Here is a 26,862-nt window from a genome sequence, read left to right as displayed (position 1 = left end):
ATCAAAAATGTTACCTGAAAAAAGATAAATTTTATTCTTGCTTTGTATTGTTGAGAATAATATTAACAATTTACATAAATTGAGGGATTATATCATTGACAGGTCAATTTTTTTTTTTACTCACTGTAGCTGCATGTACCTATATCAATACAAATTTAGTTTAATACCGTTTTGGACAGAATAAGTACAACAGTACATACAACGACAGTACTAATACACTAAAAATGGTGCTCGAGTTTTTGCAATATATATGCTTGGTTTTTTAGCATTTATTAATGCAAGAAAAGACCAAATCCCTCAAAGGCTGACAGGGCCAGGAAAATGAACAAGTCCCCATCATTGGTGTACGCGGCTCTTAAAAAGGCAGTAGGAAAGTTTTAAAATTTTATAACGTTCTGTGCTTAGTGCGTTCAGTTACTTTAAATTTTTTAGTGGACATTTATTTTTTTAGATATATAGTAAAAAATATTTTTAGACTAGTTTTTTCTGCCGCAGAGCCATCAGCTCAACCCCTTGACATTTTATCTAGACATCCAGACAGACGCAAAGTCCAAGACCTACAGGAGACACCACAACAGCACCCGTGCCCTAAAGACCTCCATAACCAAGCCCTTGATCTCCATGAGAACTAAGCTACGCCATAGGGTCTACAACAGCTTCCACCACCTGGACCTCACTTTCAATACTGAAGGCGAATACTTTGACTAAAAAATGTACTTTGGGTTTCAATAAAAATTCATAAACCTGGGTTTTTAATTTACCCAGAATTCTGCCCTATATTTCAATATTTTGTTTGTTAAAATGCGTAAATAATTATGGTTGGCCATCTCTCAATGAGACGTCTTTTTTGATTGCTTATTTAGTCTGTGACATCAGTTAATATACTCTATTCTTGATTATATGGCCTAAAACAAATTGTGTAACCATGTATTACATAAATAGTTTGGTCATTCAATGGAAAATTTACACTCGATGTTTTTCCCATCCAATATAAATAAAATTATGTCTGTGAAATTACTTAATATTGGGGAAATTAAAAATAAAATTTCAGATTTGTAACTCAATCTAACTTTGAGTTGTGAGCTCCTTGTCATGAAAATTTAATTAAAAAGTTCTTGAAATCATTTACATTTGGTATAGTAGTTTGTAAGTTACTTAGCTGAGGATTAATATAAGTTATCATTAGATAACTATTGAGCTATGTAATGATTAATTTTAAGAATTATTTAAATTATGTTACTAAAATATGGTTTGCGCGACCATAGGTTTGACCTTAAATATCTCAAGCATATAATTTCTATAAGAACAAAATCAAACTTATATCTCAATATATAAAAAAATGTTTTGAAGGTAACATTGGCGATGTTGACTATTTTTGCTTAAACAAAATAATAGATAATTTGAAAAACACAATTTATTTCAATCAAGTTATTATTATAATTTTGTAAATTGAATAAACGTATTTTTAATTGCAAAATTAAGAAAGGATTTTATATTTTTAAGAATCTAGATCAATTACATAATTGTTTGTGTTTTTTAGTAATAAAAATATGAAAAAGATACCAATGTTATTTCTTTATAATATTTTTTTTTCCATCTTTTGATAGTAATATTTTATGTAAGTTACAATGACGCTATAAAAATTTTTATACAGGATATATATAAATATATCAATGGAACACTAAAAAATGCTAAAAGGCTAAACATAAATCAATTTATACTTTGATTTATAGAACCTCATATTTTTCTAACGTTCATACTTGCATATGAATGCTGGATATCACTTTTAGGTATCAAATTATCTGTTTACGTAAAGTATATTATATAGCTTTTTATCAAAAATACATTAATAACGTGAATGGGCACTCGGTAGACTGCACAGCACCACATAAAATCATTTTCTCTAAAGATATTTTGGGGAAAAAGAATTACTGTTACAAAGAGGAGAACTTTCAACAAATAAAACATCATTCGTGTAGGAAAAATAGAATAACTTGATACAAATTAATACATATATATATTATATATTTTATCATGCATTTTCAAAATAATTTACACCAAAGATAAGCGAGAATGGTTACTTTTGGGAGAGATGTTACCACGCCTACAACGCATTAAATATTGAACAAAATAGAAGAAAGAGCACACGGGTCAACATTTTTTCCTTTTCTAATTTTTAAAAGTAGTTTTTTCATTACAAATTACTTTTTATATATAGATATTTATACAGCGATTTCATCTTGTTAATTGATAAAATGAAGTCTTCGGAAATGCAACTTCTCTCCCAATATCAAATCAAAACATATACTTAATATTGAAAACGGCTGTATTTTTTAGATCCGCCCGAATTGTTATTTAAACCCTGAGTAGAAAACCACCTTGAGTATTACATTTAATTGAATTCAAAAGCCTGATTTAATATTCGTGTAGATTTATGGAGAGTAAAAATTGCAAGTTCTTCTTGGACTCTGAGTAGAATAGAGGATGGACAATTGAGTAATACTTTCCAATGTACTTGTATATTTCCTTTTCTTTCTTCTCCCTTGTCACAGCTGATTCTAGCGCATCTAATGAACCGTCTTTACAGCTAAACAGCCAAAATCCAAAAACATTCATTATTTTGTTTTCAAACTCTAATGATTACTCATTAATTTTTGAAGATTGAGGACGTTAGTTTTTGGTAATTTTGTTGCGAATATTTTCGACGTCGATACTTTTGACGCCTATAGTTTTGTTGCTAGTAATTTTGACTCGAGGAGATTTTCCCACTTGACATAAGTCTTTTCATGCAATGTATTTATTAGTCAGCCATGTTCGACTTTGATTTTAAATTATATATATTCAGTCGATACATCATTTTTATACTCCAAAATGGAAGAGTTGCTGAGTTCATACGAATGTTAATATTAGCTGATGATTTCGGGATCCCTTAATTACTGGGGGAATGAAAGCACTACCCCTTATATAATTAATATATAAATTATGAGTTTTTAGATTGTTATGAAAGCTCTCACTGAATTAATTTCCTCTTTCTTGAACAATTCATCTTTGTAAAAAAACATCATCAACGTTAATAAAAGAAACAATTCATAATATTGGTTAATTTCTTTTGCTCACAGCTAAAAATCCCACATAGACTTTTTTGGAAGTAAATAGAACCTCTTTTTTCTCTCTCTCTTGTAAAAAGGTTAAATTATGATCTGTCAATTTTTCTTTTTTTATGTCAAATATATTTTTTCATCAATTTATATTTTCCTTTTATTTATTAATAAAATAGAAAAATACAGTTTTCATTTAGTCTGACAGTATTTTCTGTTTTCTCCCTACATATTTTTTCTAAGAAAAGTATTTTATTAAGGATTTGAATATATATTTGCTTTTTCAATAGAAGATTTTTGCGTCTTTATAAATATGTACAACATTTGTGACAAAAGAAAAAAATGTTTTCCTGTGACATATCATTTTTATTTGTACAAAGTGAAGACGTAGAAAAATATTGAAAGTAAAATATTTTCGGTTAATCAATGAAAAAGTAAATACGGAGGTTTTTTTTTTTTTTGTATTTAAGTATTTGTAAGCCATGGGTAAAGCTTGTAAGACCATCTCCAATAATAAAAAAGTCTAAAACACAAAGAAACCATAGAGATAAAAGAAGATTCTAGAAAAAAAACCATCACGTACGCCATCAAAAAGGACCCAGAGGTTAATAGGATCACAGCAGCTATGTACATAAAGATTGGGCCTTGCTCTAACTGCCAAAAATACTCAGACCTTCGTAAAAAAACAACAACATCATATTATGAGACAAGAGAATGTGGCATCATGGAGTCCTGATGTCAATCCCCTCGAATTTTCTTTTTGGCCGTGCATTGACAGGAGGACCTGTTTCATTTGTCACCTGAGCGTTAAAGCCATAAAGTACTCCGTCGACGACGAATGGTTTGCCAAGGATCTAATCTTGATTCACAATTCTTGCAACTCTTTTGAAAGAGGTTGTCTTCATCTGTTTGCCGCAGAAAATCTTTATATGGCATTTAAACGAAAAAGATAAAAAGATTTTTGTTAAATGTATAATTAAAGAATATTTTCATTTTCCATGTTTGTTATTTTCTCATTTACACTTAAATGAAGTGGAAATACTAAAGATTATTTTTTTTTGCCATAAGTATTCTTTGTAGAGGGTGCAACCACTATTTAACAGCAAATATAATTCCTTTTCTTATGATATTCTCGAAAACGAATTATCGATTTTTTAATAAAAACCAATACAAAAAGACAGCTGAACAAGCATTAATTAAATTATTTTTCAATATAATTGCATTTTTCTGCAATAACAACCTCGATTCGATCACGGAAACGGGAAGCAGAGTTTCGCGAGTCTTATTTAGTAGATGTCAGAACTTCTCCCCGATACTGGACGTCAGCTCGTTTTTGTGTTCCAGGAAGATATCGCTCAACTTCGCCCCCAAAGAAGTTCATTGGGATGAGGTCTGGTGAGTTTGAAGGCCGATAAATCGCTCAAAAAAAATATCACCAACAAGTCAACGTTTTCTTTGATGTATGGCATTACCCAGAGTCTTGGACACATTCTGAACCTTCCAGTTCCTTGCTGACTCGCTAGACAAAGGACCTGTCCAGGTTTTATGATTTTGCAATCTAAATATTGTCTTCTCCAGCGTGGAGTGCAAAAAGGATACTATGCCTTTTCCCCGATTGTGGAATAAATACATTGTTGATGGATGCATTTTTTGTAACTGCTGTCGAACACTCCCAGCTTGCTCCCCAAATAACAAACTAAGTCTGACCTTGGCTTGCAAAGCTGTCAAACCTGCTCAAAGTTATTTGTTAAACAAAAGCCCCATGATATTTTTTTTAAAACAAAATATCTATTTGTGAAATTTTTCGGCCAAATATTTGCATTCATTATATTCAGACAATGTATATTCAGATCTGGCGAAGAAAATTGAATTATACCCAGAAATTATAAAATTAATAAAAAAACTACATACAAAGAGGCTTGAAATGAACTTTAAAAAATCAAGGAATGGAATCACAGCCATAATTTTATTATTTATTAGACATTTGAATTGAAAATCGAGAGTTCAATAACTTCTATTTGAGGTATTTAAAGTATTTTCACTTTCTTACAATGAAATTTTCCACTAAAGGGTTCAATAAAAACTGAACACTGACTAATTTGATAATTAATTAAAGTTGAGTGATTGAAATTATTTATATCAATTAAAGCATAAAAGGTTAGTTACAAATCAAATCAAAACTGAGCTCTGTAGCTCACGTACAAGTCAAGAAAATGAACGTAATAGGCGAATTTCCCTTCACACTAGACGTCTCTAGGACCAACATCGACATCGGCAGCAGGTGCCATGTCTTTCGCCTCCACTTGGAAGCCATTATTCATGCTAAAGCTGGATAAATTTATATTTAGTAGAACTCTGACCCACATTTATTTATGGTATTAACTTTGTTAAAATTATATTGATAATTAATCAATTATATATTATTGAAGTTTAAAATTAAAAGTGTTCAGATTTTAATTGTCCACGCAGTAGAAGTCACCCAAATGAGAAACAATCATATGCTCTTCTGTAGACAGGACCTGCAATGCCTTCCAGATATCTGACTTGATGTGGACAATGTTGTTGTGTGCTCTACTTTGCATCATTAATGATATTTAAGAGGATTGAGGTCGGGATATGAAATAGATATAGGTTTATCCGATGCAAATAATTTTAGAAAAATATACTTGGAATTATTGTATTGTTTTCTATTTTATCGTAGTGAGTTCATTGTTCAATAAATCTAAATGAGAACTAGAAAATAAAAAAACTAACAGTTCCATATTTGTTTGATTTAACCAAACCATAAAAAAATAGTTATAAGTTGTCGTAAATTGGCATCAAAATAATCTAAATTTATTTCTTATATTGATCAATTGTATTTGAAGGCCATATCAGAATCAAAGAGCATCTTATCAATTTAACTTATACTCTATAACAGGGATTGACATCCTGTCATGATAAGCAATTGGTTATGTCATTAAATATAATTCATTTTTATTTTTTTTCAATTCAAACCGTTATGAGCAAAAAAACAGGGTCCCTTATTATGATATAGTTGAGGAAACTGGAATGGACAAATTATTAATATCCTGAAAAATTACATATAAAAAGCGTATTTAAATGTTTCTTGCGTCGTTAACGTTGGCAATAAGTTTTCTATAAGAAACTTACACGTCTCACAAACGTTGTGAAAATGTGTTTTGAAAGAAATTAACTATAAATGTTTTTTATTTCATTCATTTTTCTAATAAAAAGAATGTTATTCTCTATGTTGAAATTTAATATATTTAAAATTTATTAAGTATAAATATAATTTTTTTTAGAAGGATTACTGACAAGTTCTACAATTGTTTATTCAAATTTTATGTTCAACAATATTTAATAACATTTTGAAAAAGTGTTAATGTCGTCACAATAAACAAAAGAGAAAATAAAATCCATAAAACTTGCCTCAGGCGAAATATCGGAGGATCCCGAGAAAACATCCGAAGAGGTATACAGATTTTATTCTAAATTATGTAGATATTCGGGCTTTAGGTCGAATAGACTAAGTGATTTCTGTTTGAACTGGAGGTTTTTGAAAGATCCAACAAAATGGAAACCGTTGTTATTTCAAAATTGGGATTCTGATAGAACTGAAAGAAACTGATCAAAATTATTTAAATCGTGATATATTTTTAGATATAGACTCACCCATCACTGAAAAAGAAATTATAAAGTTCATCCAAGATTTTGACAAAAAGTTTAATAGCCCTGGACCATTGGAGTTGCCTTTTGAATTTTTCAAAAGGTTTAAAAATTTACTTTCGCCAATCCTCGATGAAGTGTTTAAGGAAATATTGTAGAAGAGTTTGTTTTAGCCCAAAAGAAGAACAAGTCAAAGTATGATATAAAAAATTACAGATCCATTATCCTCTTGAATACCTCATTTAAAGTACTCACCGTAATATTGAATCGAAGCCTTTCCCGGATTTTCCCACGCATTATATCAACGGAAATTAGAAAGGATTTATGGCATCATGCCTGATAGAGGATATACATACTAGGTTCTATACAATGGTATAGACTTATGTACATCTTCCAAGTACGTTACAATTTTTGTCGACTTCGAAAAGGCAGTCAATACTGTCTCACACAAGTTCATTACTGGACAGCTATATAATTAATAACTGCTGGATGTGTTTGTTAACATGGTTTCGGCCATCCTTAGGAACTCATCATCGAGCATTGTCATTCAGCGTGGAGCTTGCCAAGGAGATTTGCTACCCCGTCCCTCTATCTCATCGCAATGAATGGATTGAACGATATTACTATTTATAACTCCAGCCTTGAAGGTCTGAAAATAAATGAAAAATCACTGAAGTGCTTTATATGCTGACGACCTTACCTTATTTCTAACGGGACCAAAGGAAGAGCTGGCATATTCCATCTTCCAAGCCATTAAAGTCAATAAGGATACCCAAAATAATTCTAATATCTCCATCAATATCGAGAAGACTAGGATTTTATCCAACCATGACGACTATCTTAAGAGATATGATGGTCTTAGCGAGCTATTATTTGTTTAGTCTTTCTCACTTCTAGAGCTTGAAGTTTCTAGCTGCAATGCCAATACTGACAGAAGAAATGATTTATAATTTTAATCTATTATAGAGAAAAGAGTCAGATTTTTCACTAATACCCCACTTACTATATAAAAAAAATTGAAGGCCTGGGATATCAATATCCTCTCAAAAACATTCCATCTGCTGAGATATGTGCATTTTTCAAAGATAATATGTGAGAGCAAATATAAATTAAGGGAAGATTTAGTATGGGGGCATGCAAGAGCATAAGTTTCAAAGTCGAGGATTAAATCTCCAACATCTCTCAGAGGTGTTGGTTCTACATACATGGAAGTATATGGAAAGCGCTGAATCTTTTGTGGTTAAAACAACTCAGAACCTCTAGTGATTTTTGGGCAATAAAAAAAAATAAAAAAATTCTATCAACGGATTGGTTTTCAATTTGCTGATCCGATCTGTATGAGTCCATCTGAAATGTTTGGAGTGGTGAAAAGATTGGTTCATCATTGGAGGAAGATGTGCTCAGTATGTATCTCCATCATTGAGAATATCCTCTTTTTACTAGGGGCAAATGAAAGACTTAATTATAATCTTCGACTGAACAGTAGGAGTGAGTTCCTGGGAAGTGCAGGGACTACTTCTGCAGGCAAATATATATATCAGATATAAGCCCCTTGTTAAATATCTTCTTTCTATCCCATAAAACACGGTGGATGTTCTCTGGACAAGATATCAAAAGTAATTATCTCGGTCCTCAAATCAATCCATTCATTGCATTAGAAGTCGTTCCTAACAAAATGATAAGGCAAGCTTCGAGTGTTAATATTGGTCGTGATGACCCTTCATCAATTATAAAGCGAAATTTTAAACTGCTTGGTAGTAGAGTTGGCATGGGGCATGCCGATCCAAAAGTTATTTTGAACACGTCAAAAATGGCTGAGATACAGACTGGGACATTCTGTATTTTTACAAACAAGTCCCAGGAAGATCATAATGAGATAAATTGTTATTTTTGCCAAAAAGAAGTGGAGATCTCTTTTCAATTTATCCAAACAATGTTTAAAAATTACCTCGATCCTTAGGATGGTTGAAGAAGAAGACAGGAGAAATTTTTATGTGAGATTGAGTATCTGGGATTTGCTCATTGTAACATCTTCTCGATATTAGGTTGGTGGAAGATTGAGTGGCTCCTCTCCAAAATACAATCTATAATATACGCAATATACGCAGTGAAGCAGAAGAACTCCATCGATGGGGGAAATACTAACTAGCTCAATATCCTTTTCATGATATGATTTATTTATCAGACCTCTAGATTTGCCGATTTTTTGTTTTGGTTTTTTATCCCTGTTTCGTTGACCTAATATTAATTAAACATGTAGTTGTCGTTTTTTCTTTTTATGTTAAAAAAATAATAAAAATGATAAATTAATAGATTTGTTGTATTTGAAAAGCAACACGAGGCCCAAAATAAGTTATCATTATCAAATATAGGTTCTAAGACGTAATTAAAATCCTTGAGTATCTTTACTTTCCCACAAGTTTTTTATACAAGGCCTCAAACTAACTCAAATATTTTTATTAAATAATTGGCATTAAGTATATGCAGTCAGAAAAAAATTGCACTTTCTTCCTTTCTTGATTCTTGTTCAAAACTGTTTTTATTCCGACATACTAACAAACAGAAAATGTATTCAACCTTTTTTTTTTATTTAGTGATCTAAAAAATGACACTGTTGATATACAATAATAGCTTAATCTCTTAAAGGGTAATTAAAAGATAATCTCTTAATTAATATACATAAGTTTACTATGAAAAAAAAGTTATTTTTTCTTTACATGGATTAAGTAAAAAGTTTTCAAATTAGAATATTTTATTATTTGGGAAAAATAAAAGCAAGGCTGTATATAATTTTAAATTAGTTTGATGCATAGGTAAAACTGTTTGTTCCATGTGGTGCGTCATAATAAAACAATCTTGAATAAAAAATAGGTAGACAGAAAATCCCAGATTTACATATATTATTATATATCATTATAGAATTGTGATGATCCATTTTGGTTTTTTAAGTGAAATTTGCAACACACTCAAACTATGTATAAGAAAGAATATATTGTTGATGCATATTGACGATAGTTCATTGAAAAATAAAAATACAATCTAGAGTCAATTTCGAAAAAAATCATTTCAACATTTTCATGTGTTGACGGCCCACATACATATTTTAAATATTTATTTTTATTAGCTGTGGATTTTTGAGAGGATCTGAAATGATTTATTATTTGTTATATCAACATAATTAATTAGCAGTATGTTTTTCTTAGAATACATTTATTTATATTAATTTGTGTATTAGTTTTTCTCGTGTATTCGTGAACAGAGTTTTAATTCTCTGTGCAAGTTGCTTTTTTCACAATTATACAGCCCCATGCTTTTCAAAAATTAGCCATTAATCACTTATTATTTTTTTACAGACGTACCTGCAGAGTCTCAAAAACAACAAGTGATAATTGACAAATAAGAATATATGATAAGGATTTGCTTCTAAAATATAAAAAATACTTAAATTTAACAGTATTTATTAATTAGGAATGGGATACCGATTTGTGCTGGCATCCCACTCAAAGGCCATTTTCTGGGAAATAATAAAACCTGGTGTATAATAATAAATATTACAAAATCTATGGTATGCACTCCTAATACGAACGTATTGCATCAAGTTTTGGGTTCATCCATACCGGGCGCACCCCCAAAAGTTTAAGTTTAAACACCTGTCGAAATCAACAGATAACAGTATTGCCTAGGATTTCAATAAGTTTTATGGCTCAAAAACACCTGCTAGGATGACTCATGATTGTTCCGAGAGCAAAAAAATGCACACCAGACTTGCTTCAGGCCCTGCAAGAAATAATATACAACGACAAAATCATCTCTATGAGAAACTAGGCTGGCCGGATGAATGTGGATCCACATTCTTGTCAATGTTCTTTTTTTATTTTCTTCTCCCACGTCAGAGTTATTTGTAACTGATCTAATGAAACGTCATGTCAGTTAACCTACTCTCCACTTTCTTCAAATTATCAGGGTTGATTTTAGGTTTCTTTTCTTTAACAGGCTCAAAAGGCTCTTGATTAGCATTATATGATATAATACATACATCTAAGTATACAATGATTAATTTTTAGAAAGGATCGAATACCACACAGCTGTCATCCTTTCGCTGTTTCCTCATAAATAAATTATTATTTTACCTGTTTTTACATATGGCTACGAAAATGAAGTATAAACTTTTTTTCATTTTAAGCTTATTTATTTTTATCAGATATCTTTTTAACCAATCGTTTGTGAATTCGGATTTTCTGCACCTCAAATTGCTTTCAATTACATTAAATCATATATTTAAGACTTTAATGCTAGAAACAGCACTAATCCACCATTAGTGAACTGGGATATAATACACTCCGATCCTTTAAAAAACTAATCTACATTCTTTTGAATCTATATTTAATCGCCTATACTCTTCGGTTTGATCCAGAAATATCAAATTTAATAAGATATGTATGTACAATTATTTATTCATCTAAAAATTTTAGTGATTAAGATTTATAATGATGTTGATGAATGTTTAAACTAGGTTTAGTAAATACAAGTCATTATTTTTCTTGGATTCTAATTTTCTCTCAATTTCAATATTAAAATAATAGTAAGTTATTTTTGTAACATCCTCAAACTCATTTTTGTAAGATTATTTTAAAATCAGAGTTAATTTATTATCCATGTTTTACATTTTTGAAAGTATTTTTAACATTTTAATAGATGGAACCCATGGAAAACGGATGAAACAGTAAAAAATTATAATAAATTTAAATTAGGTAATTATATTCGTATTTTATTGAGGGTTTCTATTTTTCCTAGTTCACTAAGCGCGTATTAAAAAGAATGTTTTCTCTATTGGATGATTAATATTAACCTGAAATAAATTTTTAGAATAAATGTAACTTTTATTTTTGGAAAAATGTATTTTCTTTGAACTTTTTTCAAATTTTGCAATTTTAAATCAGGGTATTGTGTTTTTGTTTTTTTTACTTTTAGTCGGTCTTTTGCACTTATCGATTTCTCTGTTTTCAATTTAAGGTAAAAATGATACTACAAATGTAATTTCAGCTGTTATGTCAATTTAATTTCATTAAAATAAGCGGCTTTTTTGCTTTTCTAATGGACTTTTTTCATGAGTTGTAAACATTGTATACTCAATGTAAAAACAGCTTGGATTTTACTTATGATTTTATTAATATTCCTTTCATATAAATATAAGTATTTTATATCGATGCAATAACCTCTTTATAAAAAAAAACTTCAAAGCAAGCAAAAAAAATACATCAAATTTAATGCAAGTCCCTCGATACATTTAAAAAAAATGAACTAAATTTATGATCATAGAAAATTAGACTTTTCTATAAAAGTGTAATGCACATAATTTTTTTTGCGTATGTTAAAGTTAAGTTTTTATGCATTTTATGGTTATTATTATTGCTGTTTTTCAAACTTTTTTATGCACTTTGAACAACATACATAGATTGAGGAAATGCCATTTACTAAAAAATATATTCATGTACTTCCATTAGTACAATATTAAGACATAAATGTATTATATGAATGCAGATATATTTTGTCCAAAAAATAAAAAGTCAAAGTAATGATATTTTAAGCAAATTTGAAATCTGAAAATGCATTTATACTTATCACCTTCTTAATCGACCTTTATACAAAAGTGGGTCAAAAATCTCAGTTTAAGAAACTTTATAAGCTTTAATGATAAAAAATATTGGGAAGTATGTTATGTCTCATCTAATGGCACAAGTTTTAGCTACCTTGGGGGTATTAGCCTTGAAGATATTTACCTTTAAAGAATATCATAAATTTCAAATCATAAAAATAATTGAAAAAAGTCATTTGTCATAAATCGCAATAATAAAAACTCAGGAGCTAAATTGATACTAGATTAATTTAATTAAATAATTGGCTGGGGGGAGGAGGTAACTTTTTATTTTTCACTTTATTTGAATGCTTTATAGAAAGTGTTATAAAGATCCAATTTAAGAACAGTATGCCATATTATGTTTGATATCTTGTTTCCAACGAGAACCCAACTTCATAATAATCTTCTTACTGAAGCCCTTATCCCTATGGGCAAAAAACTGGGTCAACCAATTTTAACGGCCCTCAATTGAAGTCAACAATGACCTCCCAAGGAACAGTTGGTAGTCACTTATTACCAGATATTCAATGTAGGATGGGTGCAGAGAAGGAACTTCCCATTCGATCTCCTGGAGCTTTTTGCACTTCATCAAAGGTGTGTGCGGCCTGGCGTTGTTTGATGATGTCTTCTTGTCTCCTATTTGTTTATGCTGGCCGCTTATGTTCGATCACGGGCTTTAAACGGTCGTGTTGCTCACAGGAGATGCACAATTAAGTGAAAAAAATTAATCTAACCACTGGACAAGTATCGGCGTATACATTGCAAATTTTCTGTGTCGTTTCTGTCGTGTAGTAAAAATGAAGCGTTTGTTGTATACACTCACACCTTTAATACGTTCTATCGTGTGAACAAGATATCCTTATTTAATAAAAGGGTGGGCACTACGAAATACTATTTTCCAAACCTAATGTTATGTCAAACCATTTTTTGTAATTTTTTTGTTGCAAATACACTTTCTTAACTACTTCAAAGCATTAAAGCTACTGTCTGTATTTTCAAAAAAATCTTTAAATTTTTTGTTTTTAAAAAATAATACGCAATACCTACGCAAAAAATAAATAAACTCAAAATTCCATTTGAATGTTGTTTACGAGGAGCTGCCATCAAGTTTGATTAGATCAACTGCAATCAGCTGTAGAAGAAAGGAAGTAAACACACATCTTACTCCTTATCTTATTTAATGGATAGACGGCAATTATTAATTTCAATCCTCAATTCTGAGTCTAACGAACCCTCAAACTTATATCTCCCCACAATACCATCAAATTTCATCTTTGTCTTCTATTAAAACGAGTACTAGTGATAACAATTTTGTTAACAATCAACTCTTTAATGTTTAAAAATAGGTATTTCATTTAATTAATTTCTGAAGAATTAGCACTTAAGTAATTCTTATTTTATTCCGCACCAATTTCAATTCTAAATACAATAAATAGATCAACACACACTATAAATTAATTAAGTTTGTTAAAAAAAATAAAACCACTTTAGGAATGATAAAGTATTTGTAAATATTCAAGGTTTCGTCGATTACAAAAATTATTTCGAGGAATTAATAAGAAAATTATAAATTAATAAAAGTATAAATAAACAATAACAACCTAATAAAAACAAACACTGCATCAATCTCAATATGTTCTCTGGCAAAGCATTTAAAAAAAAAGTAAACTCCTGTATTGCAATCTGGATATTTTTCTTGAGATATTGGATCCTAGATATGCCATCTTCGCCACCATAGTCTAGAACTTTGTAGTTACTTTGGGTGCTATCCGTAGGCAAGAACTCTGTTTGTGTTGTGTTGATGCTCTCCCAATAATAGTTTACAATATATTTGAATTTTCTCTATTATAATGTAGGAGAGAAAATTCAAATATAATGTAAGCTGTTATTGGACTATTTAATAACAATAACTTAGAATAAAAATTGTTTAGGTTGCAATTACCAGAAATATGTACGTGGTCTTATTTATATAACTCTAACACACCCTATTGGGTGAGGAATCAAAAATTAGAATCCTCTTTGAGGTCCTCTAGCCTCAGTTATAAAAGTCTGACAATATTGTACTTGTCAATATTCAAAAGAACTTACTAAAAGCTACAATTTGATGTTTATTTTGTTTTGTGCGATAAAAAATGTCTGAACAAGAAGCAAAATAGCAGACGGTCTGCGATCTCCTTCACACACAAAGCGACAATTGGACAAATAATTTATTTTAGGCTGAATATTATGGTCCTCGGGGTCGTGGTGTCTGACGGAAGTGAGATGCCTCCCTATTTCTTCAAAGCCAACGAGAAAGTTAACAAATATTTCAGGTACCATGTCTTGCCATGGTTGGAGAGCATATTCATCAAGGGCAACTATATCTATACCCAAAAACGTGCCATGGCACACACGTCCAGGAAGGTGCAAAATTTCTGCTGGGAAAACATGACTGCCTTTTTGGCAGAAGACTTTAGTATTTTTTCCTTATTTGATGTGAACTCCCTTAACTTCATTGTTTGGTGCTTTTTGGAGGGAAGATGTACAAGTCTACTCACCCAAATATCGATGCCCTGAAGGCCATGGTCACGGAGGAGTGGAAAAACATGTCTTCGTACTTTCTTAAGCCCAGTTATTCGTCAAATTACCAACTTTTGCTTCAAAAGTTTGCCGTAAATATGGCGAAATGAAAATGTCTTTTAATATTTCCTAATTTTTGAGTCCTCTCACTCTATATTTCCAGCCCTTTGGAATATCAAAATCTATTAACTAAGGCTTACACTATATATATCTATGAACATATCTGTTAATATTATTATCCAAAAAATATGAACTCTAGAAAAAGCTATTTGTCGTTTTAGATAAGGGAGACCTCCTACTCAAGATATGTTCCATACATTATTTTGTACAATCTTATATAGAAAAAAATATATTTGGAGTAATGTCAATAAGGATATAAAAATAAAATTATAATATTATTGTAAAAATGTTGGGGTTTTATCTGATTAGCTATATGGTGGAGAAGAAAACAACTACTTCAGTTTTCTTATTAATATTCAGAACAGTACGTGTTCAAAATATTGAGTGTTTCATGGTCTCCTAGATATTCTTTAGTGTCCCTAAACCATAATTATTATTTCATCTCCAAAAAACAAATTAGAAAGGCCTCTTGTACAATATATAAACACTAATTATATCTTCTCTGTTATAGGTTGATCTCCGCCATATCGATGAGGTGATGGGTAAGCCTGAAGTCGAGATTGGAGTGGACTTGACAGAGTTTTATATGTCAGTAGAATGGGATATATTGGAGGTTCCAGCAATACGGAACGTCAAATACTATACCTGCTGTGACGAGCCTTATCTAGACATTACGTTTAATGTAACCATGAGAAGAAAAACTCTTTTCTATACAGTCAACCTTATTATTCCTTGCATGGGTATCTCCTTTCTTACTGTTTTAGTTTTTTACCTTCCGTCGGATTCGGGAGAAAAGGTAAGACGATGTATCAGATGATCATACGCTTTTAAGACAATTTTCTTATATTATAAATGTTATTTACATTAAAAATAGTGAATACTGGGTAGTTCTCAATTAGTAAAACATTTAATATTGTTAAATTTTATAATATATGCGATAAAAATAATAATATATAAATAGGTGTATTAGAACGATATCTTTAATTTTTAATGGATTTTTTAACTTTAATCTTTATCCCCCTGGTAATCAAAACGGTGCTCATTTTAATAAGCTTATACAAATTTTCGAAATTGATCTTATATCTTTTGCATCAAAATTACGAAAACAAAATTGCCCCCTTACCTGTTACACCATCAGGACCACATATACTAATCACATTTTCAGTTATTTGGCTTACATTTTTTCCATTATGGAAAACCTGTAAAATATAGTTTACTTTCTCTTGGCTAGTGTCAATCTTATACTTAGTCAAACCATCACGAAACTGTCAAAAAAGTTTTTTAGCTCGAAATCTTATCTTTCAAATGTCAACTATAGATAACCAGTTGCACTTAAACAGCTTGAAATACATATAGTTAAATATATGTATTTAACACATAATCCACTTTATTTTACTACAGTTAGTATAGTGTAAATATTTTATAGTAGAACAGATAAAAAGCTTCTCAAATGTATCTCTACTCTCTCAAACCAAGGCCCAAATGAACGTAGCTTGCACACACCATGTCCTCTGTATATCCCTTCGTGTAGCCTAAGCTGCACTCTTAGCTGGTCCTTATTAGCCTTGTGTACAACATTGGTCTTTCTCTCCACCATCCCCTGAATAGCAAAGTTTAGGGGATTGCAATCAGTTGAGGAAATAGCTATTTTTTTGGCTAAAAATCCACGCTTACTTCAAGATCCATAATTTCAAATATAATTGTTATTTATTGAAATGAAATTTTGTGCAAAACAGTTTTTATTATTTATTCTTGCAATCACTTGAAAATGATTCTAAGTGCATTGAACTAAATATGTGTCTAAGTTTATTTATTTCCCACAAATTGGAATTATTGAGTAGGTAATTATTGTTGATTTATTATCCGATGCAAAGGATTCTTTTAGGAAAATGAACGTATCTCATTAAATTTCCATTTGCTCTGTTTCTTGGCTCCTTTGTCAATCTTTTTTTATAATCATAAATGCTTATCATTTATGATAATTCTATTGAATAAACTATTTGAGACATACATATTACAATACAATATGGTTCAATAAAGATTTAGTTTATTTAAAATGTGACATCATTGGAATTAATGGTTTATAAGATGAATATATAAAGAATATTACAATTTATTAAACAAAAATTTACTCCCTTGAATAAAGATAATGGTTTCTTAAATTGTTTGTATCTTGTGAATGAAAATGATCTGAATAACCCAAAATTTCTAATTTTGTGGCATAAAAGAAAGCAAAATTTTATTTTCTAGCAGTATGTTGAATTCTTTTAAAAAATATACAACAATATTTTTGTAAGTAACAAATATTATGGCATAACTTTGCAACAAACTATAGTTTCGATTCGTAAGAGGGATTACGGAAAAAGTACCGGATAATTTTCATACAACTTTGTAGGGCAATTATACATCCGTATGTTAACATTAAGCAATGAAATTTTGAAAAGTCTATTTTAAGTTAAACAAATTGTTATAAACGCAAAATTGACAATAACTTTTGAGCAAATTGAGATAAATTACTCAAAATAAGCTGTAATATGTCAGTGTTACACATAAGCTTACAAACGTTTGATGAATTGCAATTAGGAAAAATAATTTTTGGACATAGGTTTCCACTCTATCAACTTATTTTCCTTTATCACCCCCTCCGCAAAAAAGTTGAACAGAGGTTATGTTTTTGACTCTGTTATTTTCTTATTTGTTTGTTAATTACCTGTATTATGGTAAAAGTTACGGATCGATTTTGATCAAACATGATACAAAGCTTATATACTATCAAAGTAAGAGGGCAAAGTTACAAATAACATAAGAAATGTATTATCGACCATAACTTCGAAACAAATTGAGAAACATAATTCAATTTGATTTTAAGCAGAGGCTTTACGATCTACAAGGTGCTCAATTTAGTATAGTATCTGTCTTCAAAATGGCCTTGGAGTAATTGAAAATGCATTAATCCACGCAAAATCAAATTGTATCCTTTAATAAATCCCATTGAAAGTTATTTCTTTTTGCAAGCATCAATATGTGCATTATAATTAATGCACAAACAAACATAAAATATACGGTCCATAAAATATAAATCACAAGGTTCAAATTTGGCTTGTGATCTGATGAGTGCTTTATTTTCTAGAAAATGAATAAAAAAATTCATTTTCCACACTGAATAATGTACATACATAGCCATTAAAAACGTGTGGTGTCTGCATTTTTTTTTTTTTTTTTTGCAACATCAACGAAATGTAAAAACTTATGTATATGCATTAAATTATGCAAAGGTTACTAAGGACCTTATACTTCATTTTTTTCGCTCTTGATAAAGTTGATTTATACGATAATGACGTTTTGAAAATAAAATATTTATATGTATACATATAAAATATCATTAAAAAATATAATCAAAATACTTTTGACTACTTTTTCCCCAGACATTCCATTTTTTAATTTGCAAATACAAATAGCATGTATTACACAGTATATATATTATATGTTTGTTAAATAAGTAGACTATATATATATATAATTTTAAATTTTTCCATGGGGATTTTATGTACAAATAAATATCTTTGTTAAGGGTGATTTAATTCATTGGAAAATTCAATAAATATTTCACATTTTTAGAAGTGCTTGAAAGGAATTTTCAATAAATATATATTAAACAAATCTTTATTTATTATAGTAAGTGAATTTTTCCCATAGGTCTTACATAGTATAAATATGTAGGGAAATATACAAGCCCATTATGACGTATACCATGAAACTAATTTAAATTCAACTTATACTGAAAAATAATACAGGGTGCCCACATATATTAAGTAGTTTGGTGTTTCGGAACAATTCAAAATTGGGAAAAACTGGTTAAAAAAGTAGACTGTGCAACTGATAAAATAAAACATAACGACAGGTCATATTTTTTAAAACCATATTCATGCATACACATTATATTTATTTTCTCATAAAAAAAAGGGTCTAACTATCAGTTGATTGTCAATCACAATTTTTTGTTACTCAACAGTTTCATTACCTTAAAAAAAGTGGCATTTAAAAGCATCCATGAACCTCAGTAACATCTATGAAATGATTTGTGAGAACGCTACCCGGGCATTGCAGGGACATATGTAATACAGCTTTGTTACAATATGAAAATCTTGCAGGGAAACTAGTTATGGCCACATTGACAAGCTTAACCCCGGTAACTGTTAGACCAGGCTATGGTGTACAGTATGTCTCAAAATTGCTCTGATACTTTTGAACCAACAGCAATTTCTGTATTAGTTCATACATATATTTATAATAAACTGCTTAGGGACGTTTAGTTGACTCAATAGGTTTAATAATTTGCTTTAACTATTATTTTATGTCATAAAATATTAAATTTGTTTTTAAAAAATTGAGCTACAGAATAAAATATATGCTCAGTTTATTTGGTGTTTGTTGACCAAATATAATATGTTAACTGTGAACTGTGTCTTAAATTCTAGGAGAACTAGGGGCATTACCAGGAATCAAAAAAATATTGGCCCAAATATTAGATGTGTAGGCAGTTTAAAGTATCATCAATCAATCATAATATTGTGAGTTATTTGAAATGATGAAAAAGCCTTTGGTCCAATCTGAGTAAATAGTTAAACGGATATTATCAAATACTAATACATATATATTGGCCAGTTTTTTTATCTTCTCTCAACATTTCTTAACGGGTTGGGAGTTGGGTATTGACTCATCATGGTATATAATGCCACACTTTGAAAGTCCACTTTAATTAGGGTTCACTCATTACTTAGAACTATTACGTTGGATGTGTGGAGCGCAATGGAGAAAAGTACATGTGATACCATAATGACACCAACTTGAAGAACTCTGAAAAGGGGCATTGTTCTATAGTGACAGAGTCTAACGTAAAATTATTCTGCCGAAGGTTTAAAAAAAAGAGGTGTACTTATGTAAATGGCGGAATTTTTGTGAATATAGGGTTCGAACTATTTTTAACAGCCAACGCGGTTTTTGTTTTATGATACTCTTCTAACACAATAATCCGATTTTAATAAAATCCATTGCCAATGGAAGTTTTAAAAAAAAGTTATTGTTAATCCCCTCGACGTAAATACTGCCCTTGACTCGACCTCTAAAACTAAAGCAGTTTTTGATGATAGTCCCCTTTGGTATATTCCCAAATTCCTCATGGATTCTTGGCAAAACGATATGTTGTTGTGTTACTTAATTGTAGCCCACACACAAAAGTCTATGGGTTGAAGTTTGGTCAGCATGGAGGTGAACACTGGGTGCAACAAAGTCCAAAAAATATTATCAAGGCCAAGTCAACGTATTCTCTGCAGTATGGCGTGGCGCAGAGTCTTGTAGTCATCCGCAGACTCTTTTAGTTCCTTTTTGACACTCCAGAAAAAGGTATTGTCCATTTTTCCGAAGTTTCTAATCTCACCATTGCCTTGTCCGGCCTGGATCACAACATGGATAATCTGCCTTTTCAACGATTATGGAATAAATACATTGATTGATTCTTCTTTTTTACAGACGCCAAAGACTTTTCACAAACCACTAAAACAAGAAGGAACGTCCTACCGACGTATACACTCAAAGTTCGTTATTAGACATTGGGTGAACGCTGTATATTTTGTTTTATGCATAAGTTTTAATTTAAAACTAATGTAAAATTAGTTTCAAAAAAGTTATTAATTTATATTTGTATAGTCGAAAAGTTATTTTTTGATGGCAAATTGTAATTGTAAGGCATAAACTTTTCAATAATAAGATCATGTAGAAAAACTCACCTCCTTCAATAATAGAATGGGTAAGGATGTGGTTGGTTTGGCAAACAATCAGGGACGTTTCAAAATTAACCCTACACTTTTTTGGTTGTTTTACATGCGCAGAGTTTTTTAAATTGATTAAACTATGAACAAAACAATAAACAAAAAGGAAGGGGAAAAAATATTCATTCAGATGATTAACTCTGTGACTTTCTCCTCTTCTCTTAAACTTCTCTTTCTCAGTTTCTTCTTCACAAAAGAATGGGACCTAAAATTTTGTGTAGCATTATTAAATTACGATAAACGTGATTTTTATGGAATCAAGCGAGACAACTCAAAACCAATATAGGAAATGCTTATATACTATATTTAAACATAATGTTTATTCTTTATGTCCTATTTTAGAAGCAATAACAGCATCAAGACGCCGGCTAACAGATTTTGACTTTAAAAAGCTCAGCTCATTCCTGGCGGAGTACTACATTGAGACAGGCCCAAAGTTAGCCATATTGTTGCTTCAGAATTTTTGATTCTTCTTGGATGTATAAGGATGTAATGGGCTTCTCTATCTTTTATGCAATCCGAATGGAGATACCAACAGTCAATACGTCGGCCAACATATTGGAATATCTTGACCATGAAGGCTGTTTCCATGGTGTACCCCTACCCCCGTCATGATAGCAGCTTGCAATGAATCCAAATGTGTATGCAAGGTGTGGTAAAGTTTTTTCTCTGACACACCCCACTCTGCAAAGCCCAGGGGTTGATGGTCAGAGCTGGAGGAGGGTTATATAGAGGCAGGCTAGGCGTCGGCCATATCATTGCTGTTTAGGTTGTAATGATTTGTAGTTTCCCTTTTTTTTCAACATACTTTGTCACAAGGTATAGCATAAAGATTGTTAAAGGGTTTTTTTTTTGTTTCATAATTGGTTAGATTGAAATGCAAGGCTTTAGTATTAGGAAATATTTTAGTATTGCCTTTACTACATTTGACCTAAGAATCATTGTTAAAGTTCATATACATACATGAAGTATTTTCTTCTCTAAGAACACCCGGGCGTGAACCAACAGACATTGAGTTTAAGAGAATAGATTTTCCACTAGGCGTTGTCCATTTAGCAACGTCTCTCCATTTTTTATTTTTTTTTAATGTTCACTTAATTGGTCAGATGGAGTTGCATCGATTAATTATAAGTAAACATTTTACTATAATTATTCGATCTAACTTAAGAATTTTATTTCAAGTCCATATACATAATGTACACTATATTCTCTAGGAACGACCGGTGTGCAAACCCACGTAAATTGAGTTTAAGAGAATAAGTTATCCCAACTGTATTGTCTTTTTGGGCTATGTCATTTTATATTTTTGGATCTTCTTGATAGTATGGGGTTGTAATCAACTTTTCAATGTTGTAGGCAGTCTTGAATGCCAATGGTATTTGCAGCTTTTTCAGCACTGAGATCCCATACACATTGCCTTTTTATTATTCCTTGGACAATTTTACAATTGGATATATTCGATAAAAACAAAACAGTTAATTTTTTTTTCACAATTGCGGTTTTGGTGCGTAATGAAATCATGTAATCAAATGCTACTTCAAATTTGGGTCCCCACTCTGTACATTCTATTTGATTCCATTCATAAACAGCTCCAATTTCGATCAAGATATTTCCTGACGTATCGTCTCTATTTCATTTCTACATGTCGATTTGTTAAATTGAGACTCCATTATACACATATTTTACAAGATTTAAAAATAAAACAAATAAACAAATACCGCACGATGCATGTAAATTCTTTTGGCCCATTAAGTTAACACCAAATTTATATATGTTTTTAATGTAAAAAAAAAAAAAACTTTATTATTATGTGATGTTACTTAATATTTGTTTGGTGCAGTTATCAAGCTTTACATATTTGGTTAAATTGTCAGCTACTTACAAATATTTTATTCGGTTTAAAGACACAAATACAAATTAAAGAAGTGGTTAGAATAGTAAAATCTAGCACAAGTAAAAAAATAATAAAAAAATGAGAGATATTCATTTAATAAAATATAATGATATCGAAATAGTGTAATTTTTGATCTACTCAATAACTCAAACACTAACAATATGAGGAAAATCAAATTAGCACAACATGTTTAACAATTTATCAAGATAGAAAAATGAAAAAAAAATCAATAAATAGCCAGTAATAATTAAATGAAAACCTGTAAATTCATTTTTGAACACATTATGATAGACAATATGTATTTTCTAATTTTTCCATTCCCTTTTGTCTTTCGAGATTACAAGTTGATAAAAAAGCTCAACGTGACAGTTCTTCTTTAATGTACACGTGATTACTTTAGACGTAGATGTTCCTTCTTTGAAAAGAAACGAATAATCAAACAAAGTAGCTCAATGGGCATATACTTAGGAGAAATTATTCTATTGAACTCAATTTGTGTAAATTCGCACCCCGATCGTTCCTAGAGACATAAATATACTTTATGTATATGGACTTTAAAGAAATTTTGCAGATCAGATGGAAAAAAATGTAATTCTATAATGTCTAATTATATTTGATCAGTGCCACTCCATCTGGCTAATTATATAGCATTAAAAAAATAACACTGTTCAAGAAGCAATTACAAAAAGTATCACGTTTATCTAAGGTAATATTTTATTCAACTTTAATGATGGCATTTGTAACGAAAAAAAAATACATTAAATTAAGATGAAAAAAGTATAAATTTCAGAGCTTTTATTTATTCTGTATATGAAACTCTTTCTAGACATATTTGATAAAAAGGCAGAATATAAAACATTTTTTTATCAAACGCAAAACTTTGAGTAATGTGAACGTTTCTCCCCTTTTTGACAAATAAAACAAAGTATTATTTTAATATACTTTTCAATTTATTTTACAAACATGATCTGTTATATATTATTATATTTTACGTAATGTAGCATGGAAATGATAACATTTTTAACTACAAATTCAATAAAAAATAGCTGAATGAACAACGCACTCAAGAGAAATTATTCTCTTCAACTGAATTTGCGTAAATTTTGCCTAGGTTGTTCCTAGAGACAAAAATATGTATATGTACTTCAAAGAAAATTCCAAGGGCAGATGGAACAATTGTAATTCAAAAATGTTTTACTAAATTTAATCTGTGCAACTTTGTAGTTTTCAATTTTCTTCAAACATTCCTTGAGAACATTACTTTATAATGCAGGCACTCTTGTCAATGATGACAACGTTTAGAAGGCGTCTAAAGCCTGCACAACCGTTGGTAATAGTCTCCTTGATCATACCCTCACCTTGTTGAGTGATGGAGGGTAGGGCCACATCAAATTGATCCTGAAATCATGTCATCTTTTTCCTACCCCCACTTCCATTTTTAGCATCTAAAAGCTAGCTTCCTCTTCATTCTTCCTTTCGGCTAGACACTTCTTAACCCGGAAGACTGTGTTTTAGAACACATTTAGCTACTCCTAACTCTCAATGTGAGTTATTCTTGCCCGGAAAAATGCAGAGATCTTAATTCAAACGTCAAGTCTGTCTTGCTAAGCTGTCGGAGCGGTAAATACAATTCAAAATTCTGGCAAGCCGATTGTATGATAGTATAACTTTGTATTTCTATTAAACTTGGTCTATTTTTGATATTTTCACATCAATAAAACCAAATAATTTGTTTCAAAAATATATGTACATAAATCACTTTCTAGATATTCCTTAACTTTAATTCGGAATTTTATATGAAATTTTCAAATCCCCTTGTAAGTAAACATATAAAATTAGATAACTGCCAGATAAAAATGCTATAAGCTTTTTTCATTTTTATTTATTTTTACCCATATTATTTTGAATAAGGGATTAAACTATAGGGATTCTTTTCTTTTTAATTTACAAGTTGGTTAAAGTAACAACTTAAATAAACTTATTAAACTTTTTGTCTATGTATATTCCAACCCAAATATGAAGTCATTATATAATACACAGTAGTTTTGGCTTACTATAGTATGGATTTAATAGTATGTTGGAAGGTAATTTTCTTTCAATGAGGTCGTAATTATCTATGGAAGGATTAAGGGAAGATTTTTTTTTGGAAGGAGAGAAATAATTTATTTTTTAACTTTTTTCCATAAGGAAAAAATATAAATATATATTTTTAAAGTACTTTTTTTAAATCTTTTGGAGGAGGAGCAACTTTATCGTTCTAACAAAAAGGTTATTTTTTCATTATTTCATGAAATTTACTCCAACATTAAATAAAATACATCTAAAAGGTAGGAAAGGTGTTTGAGTCGTGAGTGTAGCAGCTTATATTTCGAAAATAGGATTGAATATTAACCCTGAACCAAATCAGCGTATCAATTCCGAAACTTTCAGTCTTTTAAAGAAAGCCTAGCCTTCTTACCATCCCCTATGAATAGAATCGCCACCCAGTGCTTTTGATGATATCCGACGGAAATAAGAGATAAATCATTGAACTAAAGTTGTAGAAAATAACATTCCAGAAGGTTTGACCTGAAGAAAAGGGATGGATTCATTGATAAGCTTCAAAAGATGATGAAAAACAACGGCTGAGTGGCCCAAGAGAGCCCTGTCCAAATTGATGAACATCAATGAGAAGACTATCAGAAACTATATGACCGAGGACATCTAGTACAAGTCATACCTACAAGATGGAAAACTAGATACAAGATAGCTGCAAAAATGGATTGCTCACAGCTTATTTGAATTCACCTTAGCATTTGCTTGATATGCTATCATTTCATTATTGGTAATTGTTACTAGACAAACTCTGATAGATTCCTCTGACAGTGAAATAAAAAAATATTCAATCAACTGTTTTCCTTTAGCTGACTTTACAATTGTAATAACTTAGAGATAAAATGGTATTTAATAATACCATGGCATACGAGTTTAATTCCATAATTGATGGAGCTCATAGATCAGAGCAGTTTATCCCATAATAATTATAAAAAAATTAACTTAAAGTTCGCATTCTGTTGTCAACTTACGACCAGCTAGAATCATCAAAAATTTTTAGTATTTTGTGACACTTAGTTCTTAAGGTAATCCTCCTTCTTTTTTTTATGGATGATATTTATTGCTGCAGATTGAAGATTTTAATCAACTTAATCCTTACTATGCCGAAATTCCAATTAAAATCGCTAAATTGAACAACACAAGTACAGGGTGATCTTATCTAGTAGTACACAGAATATTAGTTTCAATTTTTCTGTAGTAAGATTACAGTAAAAGTTTTTGTTTGGATAGTAATTTAACAAAATATACTGAAAAAATTGTTTGGCATAACTTTTTATCAATGTGTGTCTCCTCACTATAATAATAATTCGATTCGAGACCTAAATCTCATGCAGACCTTTAAAAATGTAGCCAAACTCATGATTGGTCCGATCCTTCCTGATGACAGTCTCTAGAGACTGGACTCTCTTGCAAGGAGTAGCATAACCCCTCTCCTCCAGACGCACCTAGATAGTGTGGTATAAGAATTGTGGGTCTGGAGAGGAGGGTGTCCCCATTTTGAGGTCCCAAAAGTCTGGAAATGTGACTCTCAGGAAGGTCTTGGTCTTAGTAGTGCGATATCTTGATGGAAAAAAAATGTTACGGAATTATTGTCTGGCCCAAAGGAGAACTTTCTTCTATAGAATTTCGATTTAAGCATCTTCCTTGAGCCGCTCCTTCCTCTCTACAAAAATAGGAGGGTAGACTTAGCCTATGCAGACACTAGATTTTTTGTTCTGAACACATGTCTCAATGATGCTGAGACATTTTCAGTAGTGATATAGCAGCTGCTTTGCTATTAATAGTGGCATCAACAGTAAATTTTTTTAAATCAGAGAAAAGCAAAACTTTGTATGGATTTTATTTGCCCTGATAAAAATTAGAATATTCTTTTGTCTTTCCAAATGTCTCAGATTCCTCTATTCAGAGTTAAATTCCCTTTATCCTCTTCTATGATTTTGTACCAATGTCATACTGGATTGA

At 30.6% G+C, this 26,862-nt stretch overlaps 1 protein-coding gene and 1 long non-coding RNA gene across 3 annotated transcripts in view; one reads left to right on the top strand and one right to left on the bottom strand.

The window, feature by feature from the left end:
* LOC121121574 (acetylcholine receptor subunit alpha-like) overlaps positions 1–26,862 on the top strand; it is a 199,869-nt gene that overhangs the window by 110,493 nt on the left and 62,514 nt on the right. For both annotated transcript variants that reach the window (XM_040716538.2, XM_071889852.1), the window contains exon 5: positions 15,596–15,880. In XM_040716538.2, coding sequence (XP_040572472.1) covers positions 15,596–15,880 — 285 coding nt within the window. The remainder of the gene's footprint in view (positions 1–15,595; positions 15,881–26,862) is intronic.
* Positions 6,416–7,933, bottom strand: LOC121121577 (uncharacterized). Its single transcript, XR_005865529.2, has 3 exons — positions 7,468–7,933; positions 6,774–7,416; positions 6,416–6,715 (listed from the first exon to the last, which is right to left on the bottom strand). It is a non-coding gene; the product is annotated as an uncharacterized lncRNA (long non-coding RNA).

The sequence above is a fragment of the Lepeophtheirus salmonis genome, chromosome 7, assembly GCF_016086655.4.
Source record: "Lepeophtheirus salmonis chromosome 7, UVic_Lsal_1.4, whole genome shotgun sequence".
Lineage (NCBI taxonomy): Eukaryota > Metazoa > Arthropoda > Copepoda > Siphonostomatoida > Caligidae > Lepeophtheirus > Lepeophtheirus salmonis.
The sequence above is the reverse complement of the archived record's forward strand: the minus strand, read 5'-3'. Positions and strand labels throughout refer to the sequence as shown.